General features: G+C 37.2%; 2 protein-coding genes across 6 annotated transcripts; both read left to right on the top strand.

Annotated features, from left to right (window-relative positions):
* Positions 1-754: 754 nt before the first annotated feature.
* On the top strand, positions 755-1,968 carry LOC109173599 (NAC domain-containing protein 21/22-like). Its single transcript, XM_019322841.1, has 3 exons — positions 755-1,053; positions 1,148-1,413; positions 1,502-1,968. Exons 1-3 carry the CDS (start codon positions 879-881, stop codon positions 1,832-1,834), a joined length of 774 nt encoding a protein of 257 aa, XP_019178386.1. The 5' UTR covers positions 755-878; the 3' UTR covers positions 1,835-1,968.
* Positions 1,969-3,715: 1,747 nt separating this feature from the next.
* Positions 3,716-8,598, top strand: LOC109173845 (putative lysine-specific demethylase JMJ16). 5 transcript variants are annotated; one of them, XM_019323176.1, is made up of 8 exons: positions 3,716-4,173; positions 4,511-4,582; positions 4,738-4,815; positions 4,906-5,403; positions 5,491-5,721; positions 5,907-6,065; positions 6,448-6,810; positions 7,869-8,598. In XM_019323176.1, the coding sequence occupies exons 1-8, from the start codon at positions 3,925-3,927 to the stop codon at positions 8,208-8,210; spliced, it is 1,992 nt and encodes a 663-aa protein (XP_019178721.1). In that variant the 5' UTR covers positions 3,716-3,924; the 3' UTR covers positions 8,211-8,598. The 5 variants fall into 5 exon arrangements, with proteins under 5 accessions (XP_019178721.1, XP_019178724.1, XP_019178723.1 ...); XM_019323179.1 differs by having other exon boundaries at positions 4,151-4,247; positions 4,749-4,815; XM_019323178.1 differs by having other exon boundaries at positions 4,151-4,247.
* Positions 8,599-8,844: the final 246 nt, after the last annotated feature.

The raw sequence follows: 8,844 nt of genomic DNA, 5'->3' as shown, positions 1-8,844 counted from the left end.
TTTTAAAATTTTTCATCTATGGTTGGTTGTTGTTATGGTGTGCATTTTGTAATTTTAAGAGTGCACGGTAAACTCTTCTCCTATGTAATAGCTTGCAAATTACACTAAAAAAATTCTATGTGACGGATTCAATCGAGAATGTGTTGTCAATAATCGAACATGTAATCTTTTTTGTACGAGAATCATACTCCACCTACTCGATCACCCATTTTGGGACATTTTTTGACTAACCTTGATCTCCAATTAAGTGATTGAAAATGCTATTTTCATCTAGAGACCTCAAGGTTAAGTAGTTGAAAACGTTATTTGTATCAAAAGTTAAATATTATTTGATGTTACTTGTAATAAGTGTTATAAACTTATAATCGTGTCTATAAATTGATTGACTTTATCACTATAAACCGACTACTGTTCCAATTTTGTATGCAATAGACTTCAATTATTTGGAAGAACAGTTAAAGTGGTGTCAATGTAATAGGAGTTGTTAGATTGCTTTAACGTACAATAACTTATATAAATTATCTCAACCTTTTTTATCACTCTTCCAAATACACCCTTGATAAGTAAAAACCAACTGGTTAGTTAAATATTAATTATGGATCAATCAAGTATATATGCTGCCTGCCTGCTTTATGACACATACATAGTAATTAAACTATATTTTTTTTTGAGCAAATAATTAAACTATATATACACACACATACATACCTACACATATATATACATACACACAGACACATGATCTTTCCAAAATCCCTGGCTGGCCAATTAAAAGCATATATTATAGTTAATTGTTCTTCATTTATTTGCAAATCATACTTTTTCTTTCTTTTTAAATCTCTTAATTAAACTGAAGAGATCATCAAAAAGCTGCAGCAATGGGGTTAAGAGACATCGAAGCCACACTGCCTCCAGGCTTTAGATTCTATCCCAGCGACGAAGAGCTTGTCTGTCACTATTTGTACAAGAAAGTCATCGCAAATAATCGACGGGTTTCTAAGTATACTTTGGTCGAAATCGATCTTCATACTTGCGAGCCATGGCAACTTCCTGGTACCCCCTCTCTCTATTTTTCTCTCTTCCTTTTTGGTTTGAAAATCTGGGAATTTAATATAATGCTTTGTTGTTGTGAATTGTGGGTGTAAAGAGGTGGCGAAGCTGAACTCGAAGGAGTGGTATTTCTTCAGCTTTCGCGATCGGAAATATGCGACCGGATATCGGAGCAACAGGGCGACAACCTGCGGGTACTGGAAAGGCACCGGAAAAGATCGTCGGATTCTTGACCCCGCCACCGGCACCGTTCTGGGGATGAGAAAAACGTTGGTGTTCTACCACCATAGAGCTCCTCATGGAGTCAAAACTGATTGGATCATGCACGAATTTCGCCTCGAAAATCCCCATATTCCTCCCAAGGTAAATCTATTAGATATAAATGTTTTGATATATTGAAATGATGTGTTATGTGTTAATTAAAATTTTGTTTATGGATTTTTAAATGCAGGAAGAGTGGGTACTGTGCAGGGTATTCCACAAATCAAAAGCTACGGGGATTTGCCATGAAAGCATTGTCGATGCAACCGCCGGCACTTCTGCTTCTTCTCCTAACGCGGTGAATAATGCTTTCTTGCCGGTCGGTTATTCTCCGATGAGTGGAGTCACGGCGGGGAATGTTGGAATGGCGGCGCAGAGCAAGCGCGAAGAGGATGATGAATATGGCTTCTTTTATAACGTGAATTGTGAAGAAGCAAATTTCCAAGCAGGCGGAGGAGTTCCTTTGTGGCTTGAGGATTTCTGCAGGTTTGATAATGGTGGAAATGGCTTGCTTTTCATCTGAGTTGTTATTTTATTTTTGGAGAAACTCCATTTAGTTTGTTGCCAATATATTTGTGGTGTCTAGAGAGAAGATCAGTGCCATGTTTGATTGGAATTTTCATTTTTATTCATTTTTTTTAAGAAATGCTAAGAATATGCGGAACGGTGTGTATATATCATCACTTATTTTATGGAAAGAAAATGCTTTTAATGGCAAAAAAATGTCATGTATTATGATTGATAAAAATACAATATATAATACTCCGGGGACCTATAAGCGATATCATGGACAACGCCAGGAAGTGGCTCACAAAGGACTGGATCGGAAGATAACCCTTCGTGCTATTTATAGAGAACAGAACTGGGTTGCAGACTCTATCTCTTGCAACAGCTGGAGCCTTTCAGCATGCAAATTGGGAGATTTTCAATTCTTGCCCCATCCTGTGCACTGAGCCTTTTGCTAATGACCAAGCTTGAGCTACTACTATTAGTAGAGTCAAGGAGATAAATTAGTCCTTTCTATCTCTCTCGGGTCTCCCCATACCCTCTGATAAAAGAAAAAAAAGAAAAAAAAAAAAAAGTGCATCATATGTAAAAGTATGCTTAAGTGAATCAGTAGAGCATGCATTTTGGAGAAGGATATGATATTGGGGCACCCTAGCCTCATGATAAATGTGCCTGATGGGGATATTGGGATTAGGCTTTGGCCCCTAGGTATTGTATGGGGTGGCTTGCGAAGGAAGTCCAGAAGGGGTGGCCTCCATGGAGGGGGGTGGCCGGCCGCCGCGCGAGCGTTGAGTGGTGAAATAAGTTCTTAAATTTTATCTAAGTCAATTAAGTTTTTAATCTTTTAAAAAATACAATTACACTCTTTAACATATTATATTGAGACAATAACGTCCAAAAAATCGATAAATAACCTGATATTACAGGTTATTTTGGTTCATGACAAATCTCTAGCAAAAATTCGATGACCAACGACGATCAAACCGTCACGTTCGCCATCTCTACCAAGGCAACCAATGGTAGCCTTCCATGGAGAAACATAGACAAAGTGGCCTACTGGCGCAAAGGCCAGGCTCACCAGAGATTCAATTTAAATGATTTGATCCTTTCTAACTTAGAATTAACAAAAAAAAAAAAAAAACAAAAAAAAAAACAAAACAAAACAAAACAATGAAAACATTAAAACTTTTTTTAAGAAAAAATGAAAAGAAAACACGGTTTTCACCGGCTATTCAGTATTCTAATCGGAATTGCCGGTTTATGAACCGAAACCAAAACTTTAATATAAGGTTTCAATTTCGGTTTGCAATTTAATTTGGATAGTTATGCTGTGCATCCGTATGCACCATGCATGGTGCATACGGATGCCAAAACGACGTCGTTTTATTAAAAAACGTGCATCTCCCCTTTAAAAAAAATTCAGGTTCGATTCCCAGCAACAACATTATATTGTTCATTCATTCTGGAATTTTAGTTCATAGATTATGGAATTATAGTTCATTGATTATGGAATTATAGTTCATCGATTATGGAATTGTAGTTCATCGATTATAAAATTTTAGTTTATAGATTATGGAATTTTAGTTCATTCATTCTGGAATTTTTAGTTCATAGATTAGATTATGGAATTATAGTTCATCGATTATGGAATTATAGTTCATCGATTATGAAATTTTAGTTCATATATTGTTGCTGGGAATCGAATCTGATTTTTTTTTTTTTTAAGGGGAGATGCACGTTTTATTAAAACGACGTCGTTTTTGCATCCGTATGCACCATACGAATGCACAGCATAATTTGCCTTTAATTTGGGGACCGATTAAAATAACTCATCAACGTAATTTTAACATTGTGCTTGAGTAAGGCCCGGCCCAGTTAATTTTGCATAGCCCATAAACAGGGCAAGCTAGGCCTGGCCCATTTTAATCAGGCAAACCTCTAAATATGGGCTGTATCTCTGTTCGTATAACTGTCACCATCACGTCGACGACAGGACCTCTGTGAGTGCATCAATGGCAGTTTAGGGTTCTCTTCGTGGAGCGGAACACCACCGGCGCTAGGCGCTACCACTGCTTGTTCTACTATTCCCTATACTTGACAGCAGCGATGCACGACCATCGAGTTCCGCCTGGTTTTGTCTCGCTAACATCCTTCTCACTGGAGAAGGCAGAGAACGGTGAGGATTCCATGCTTCATGAGAAAGAAGCTCAAAAAAGTTCAGGTCAGATTAATTCCACTCCAGGCACTGTTAATGTGGACCTGCTTAAGGTTTCTGCTAGGAGGAACAGATCCTGGATTGTGGAGGATCACACGGAGCACCTCGAGAAGGGATATGATACTGGCGATGATGTTGAGGTTATTTACTGAGATCTTCTTATTTGCTTTTAGCCTAGAAAGTGTGAATAAACTTCTCAGTTCACTTTGTTTTGGTAAAATTCCGGCTATGAGTTCAATGGAAATAAGTAATTTTGAATGTGTTTGGTTTACAATTCAATTTTTGTTTGTAATATTTATTTGTGTTAGTACATAAAATTTACAATACTACAAACACAAAATGTTTGATTTTGAAAATTGTGTTAATCATTGTATGCCAAATCATGCATGAGTGGATACCTATTGATTTAATGCCACCACATTTTCAATCTGATTTTGGTAATTGACTGAATTCTCTGATGTATAATTTCTTCTGCAGAACTTGTCTTCAAGAGCTTTCCTTCCCAAGGGAGTAATTCGAGGATGTCCAAGTTGTGCTAATTGCCAGAAGGTTCATGCTGTTTAGCATTTGAGCATTTTTGACAACTTTCTTGCTTCTGAATTGTGAAGTATTTTATCTGTATATTTTCAAGAGGACCTTCACTAACTCCATGTGCTGTGAATTTATTTTATGCCTGTCATTTTTCCTAAATAATATTTAAAAAGGTTGTTGCAAGGTGGCGGGCTGAAGACTCATGCATGCCTTTGCTTGAAGAAGCTCCAGTGTTCCATCCTACTGAAGAGGTACTCCCATTGTGTTCATTTGGTAATAACAAATCTATTGAGCATGGAACCTGTTGTATACTAGTAAGATAAGGTTAAATCTCGTATCAGGAGTTCGAAGACACACTTAATTATGTTGCAAGCATCCTTCCGCGTGTAGAGCATTATGGAATATGCCGTATAGTTCCTCCAACTTCCTGGGAACCACCATCTTTAATTGAAGAAAAGGCCACTTGGGAAACTTCAAAGTTTGTGACCCAAATCCAGCACATTGATGAGCTTGGGGATCTCTTTCTAAAGAAAAGGCTTCATAGAGCTCATTTGGAGATGAGAAGTAAAAGTAGAATTTCTTCTAGTTCGGTTCAGGAATTATGTGATGATTATAGAAATGAACCCGATGGAGTGGACTGCCTATCTGATATCTTTGAGTTTGAATCTGGGCCAGAGTTCACGCTCAAAACTTTTAACAATTACGCGGATGACTTTAAGAGCCAGTACTTCAGCAAGAGAGACACGGCTATTGACTCATCTGCATTAACAGAGCCATCTATTCAGAGTATCGAAGGTGAATATTGGCGCGTAATTGAAAAGCCAACTGACAAACTTGAGGTGCGTCATTGACATTATCTAGATGAGTGATCTTCTAATACTTTACTGTCATTCAACTTACTTCTTAACAGTCATATGGTACAATAGGTGCTCCGTGGAGCTGGAGCTAACATTGATGCTAGAGTCCATAGAAGTGAGTTTCCAGTAAAACTCAGTAGGCCAAATACGCCTAAAACTCCTCTTTATGTAAAGTCTGGCTGGAACTTGAATAATACATCTATGCTTCAAGGCTCTCTTCTTCGATATGACAGCTGTAGCACATCATCCATTTTGTATCCTCAGGTTACCGTAGGAATGTGCTTTTCATCAAACTTCTGGGTAAGGCGAAGGAATCTTTATATGGAACTAGAACATATATTCTCTTAATCTCTTCCTTCAATTTGTTCCTTTTCAGTGCATCTGTTTTGGAGTTGGGTGATGTTTGTTTGGTTCATTCTTCAAAGTCTAATTCTATTATTAATATATTACCTCTGGTTGTTTCTGTTTGCTTTTCAATATAACAGAGAATTGAAGAGCACCATTTATACTCTTTATGTTACATGCATTTGGGTGCTCCAAAAATGTGGTATGTCATTCCTCAGCAGTATTGTTTCAAGTTTGAGGAAATTGTGAACAAGCGGTATCCAGAATTGTCAGAACATCCTTGGTTGCTTCTCAATATTGTGAGTCATATTCCTTATGTGTTTTAATCTTTACAAGAGAAATGCATTATCTATTGGCCTTGCAAGTTTTGGATCATAGTTTGTTGTTTATATTACGATCTATGCATGGTGGTATGAGCTAAGCTACACTAAACATGGCCCATGAGTGAAGATCCTATTCCTAGAAGTCACATTTATACCTATATATATTACTTCAATTACTTGTGCTAGTTAACACAGGAAGATATTCATCTATCAAACAGAAGGATTTAAATGCCAACTTTGCTCTTCTTTCCTTTATCCAAGAGAATCATTACTATTCCTGTTTGGGGAATTTGAAAATATTTGGATTTTAGGTTCTAGAATTATAATATTGGAGGTTTGAATTTCATATTCATTGCAGGCTACTCAAATTTCTCCCTCAACTTTGATTTCAGAGGGTATACCTGTTTATCGTTGTGTACAATATCCAAAGGAGTTTGTCATTGTTTTACCTGGATCATACCACTCAGAATTTGATTGTGGTTTTAACTGTTCTGAGACGGTAAACTTTGCTCCTTTTGATTGGTTGCCTTACGGTCAGTTAGCTATAGAACAATATAGTGAGTTGCGTAGGAAGACATCAATCTCCTATGATAAGCTTCTGCTTAGAGCGGTTGGAGAAGCTATTGAGGCACTGTGGAAACGTTCATTTAAGGAGCCTTCCAATAATCTGCAATGGAAAAGCGTATGTGGGAAGGATGGGATTTTGACAAAAGCACTCAAGGTAAACTTCTAGCTTTTATGATTTTGGGGAAGAGAAATAAAGGACAAAAAAGGTACTTGGATATATTTTACACATTCTTAGTTACCCAGGAAAAAAAATCTAGCCACCCCTATTTGGAGATACCTTTTAAATTGGCAGGAAAGTTCAAACTTTCTGGCTACCAAACGGCCTATTTGGAGAGTGCTTTTGTATTTCAGACATGTTTCCTCCTTGAAAACTCACCTGCAAAATTTGGGACAGTTTCTTTAATTAAAGTAAGAAGAAATAAGGGTCAAATAGGTCATCAAACTGCACACGCCAATGTAATTAGGCCACTGAACCTAAAAAAGTTACAATTATATCCCTAAACTAACCATTTTCATGCAATTAGTCCCAATTTGTAGGTTTTCAGGGTTCTAGGAGGTCACCTCTAATTTAAAATATTTTTTAAAAATTATTATTTAAAATAAATATTTAAAATTTAAAAAATAAAAAATAAAAAAATAAAAAAAACCAGGCCGTCCCTCTGTTGGAGACGAAGAAACCTTCTTCGTCTTTGGCCGGTGGCGGGAGATGATCTGGTTTTTTTTTTTTTTTCTTTTAAATAATTATTTTTAAAAAATATTTTAAATTAGAGATGACCTACTAGAAACTTGAAAAACCTACAAATTGGACTAAATGCATGGAAATGGTTAGTTTAGGGATCCAATTGTAGGTTTTTTTTAGGTTAGGTTCAGTGACCTAATTGTATTATTGTGTGTAGTTCGATGGCCTATTTGACCCTTATTCCAGAAAAAAGTAAAATACTAATGGACTCTCATTTTTTACACCCAACTTCTACTCATATCTTAAAAATTTGTAGGTTTCCTCATTTAATCTCCAACTTTTTTGAAAATTCCTGTGTCATCATGTCCTATGTCCCTTTTTCCTTTTTTCAATTGCCTACTACCTTTGCACTAGAGTTATATGTGTATGTTTTGTATGTTGGGTTGTTACATGATCCATTGGATCATTTGAAAGGACATGCATGCGTTGTATAACAGTACAAGATTGTGTATGTATTTGTTTTACTTGGACAGGCCCGCGTTAAAAGTGAAGGCATGCGGCAAAAGTACTTGTGCAATACATTTCAAACGCGAGTGATGGAGAAGGACTTCGACGCCAACGCCAAAAGAGAATGCGTAATATGCTATTATGATCTACACCTCTCTGCCGTTGGCTGTGAATGTTCACCTGGCAGGTACACTTGTCTTCGCCACGCCAAGCTTGTATGTTCTTGCGCATGGAGCTCGAGATTCCTTCTCTATCGGTATGAAATGAGTGAGCTGAACACCATGGTTGAAGCTCTGGAAGGGAAGCTGACTGCAATTCATAGATGGGGGAAAGAAAAACTCGGATTAACTCTCCATCCCCAAACCTGAGGTCCAAAGGAAATCATGTTTCTGTTGATTAAAGAGTTCATCAGTGGCATCCCATTCATCAGTAACCCGGGAAGGATAAACTATAGCGCAGAAATGTGACAATGTCTAGATTTTATTGGAGAAAGAGAACATAGACGAATAACAACTGTGTGCTATTTTTACTTGTGGATGAATCTAGTGCGTCGTGTTTACAAGGAGTAGAAAATAGAGTAAAGATGGGGAGAAATGAATAAAGGGAGACATCTTTACTAGTCAGACCATTAATGGCAACACTCGTACTAGGCTCTACTAGCTAGGCAGTCCACCAGAAACAGCTCGAGCCGCTATATGCCTATATAGTCCATAAATATTGCATTTAGTATAACTGAAAGATGAGTTGCGCATTTAATGTACGTTTTAGCTATTATTTTTCTCCTAAAATATTGAATCTCCAACCTCAATGGCTATCAACACTCTGACCCGACAAAGTATTCGGTAGGATGTAAATCATATTCAATAGGTATAGTCAAATGTTGGTGCGCACAAGGAATTTGTCTACTTTGGATATATTCTCCACACTGTCACCCTTGGTTTCTTTTCATAAATACTGTCTACTTAACTAGTGAGTTAAACACGTGCAGGCACGTTTTAACTA

This window comes from Ipomoea nil, unplaced genomic scaffold (genome assembly GCF_001879475.1).
Source record: "Ipomoea nil cultivar Tokyo-kokei standard unplaced genomic scaffold, Asagao_1.1 scaffold0482, whole genome shotgun sequence".
Lineage (NCBI taxonomy): Eukaryota > Viridiplantae > Streptophyta > Magnoliopsida > Solanales > Convolvulaceae > Ipomoea > Ipomoea nil.
This window is presented reverse-complemented; position numbering and strand designations above follow the sequence as displayed.

Excerpts from the sequence above, each read along its gene's own strand:
- LOC109173845 (XM_019323176.1), top strand. The coding sequence starts at position 3,925 with ATGCACGACCATCGAGTTCCGCCTGGTTTTGTCTCGCTAACATCCTTC. Across the intron at positions 4,583-4,737 it reads GTTGTGCTAATTGCCAGAAG|GTTGTTGCAAGGTGGCGGGC; the intron begins GTTCATGCTGTT and ends ATATTTAAAAAG. Across the intron at positions 6,811-7,868 it reads TTTTGACAAAAGCACTCAAG|GCCCGCGTTAAAAGTGAAGG; the intron begins GTAAACTTCTAG and ends TTACTTGGACAG.
- LOC109173599 (XM_019322841.1), top strand. The coding sequence starts at position 879 with ATGGGGTTAAGAGACATCGAAGCCACACTGCCTCCAGGCTTTAGATTC. Across the intron at positions 1,054-1,147 it reads CGAGCCATGGCAACTTCCTG|AGGTGGCGAAGCTGAACTCG; the intron begins GTACCCCCTCTC and ends GTGGGTGTAAAG. Across the intron at positions 1,414-1,501 it reads ATCCCCATATTCCTCCCAAG|GAAGAGTGGGTACTGTGCAG; the intron begins GTAAATCTATTA and ends TTTTAAATGCAG.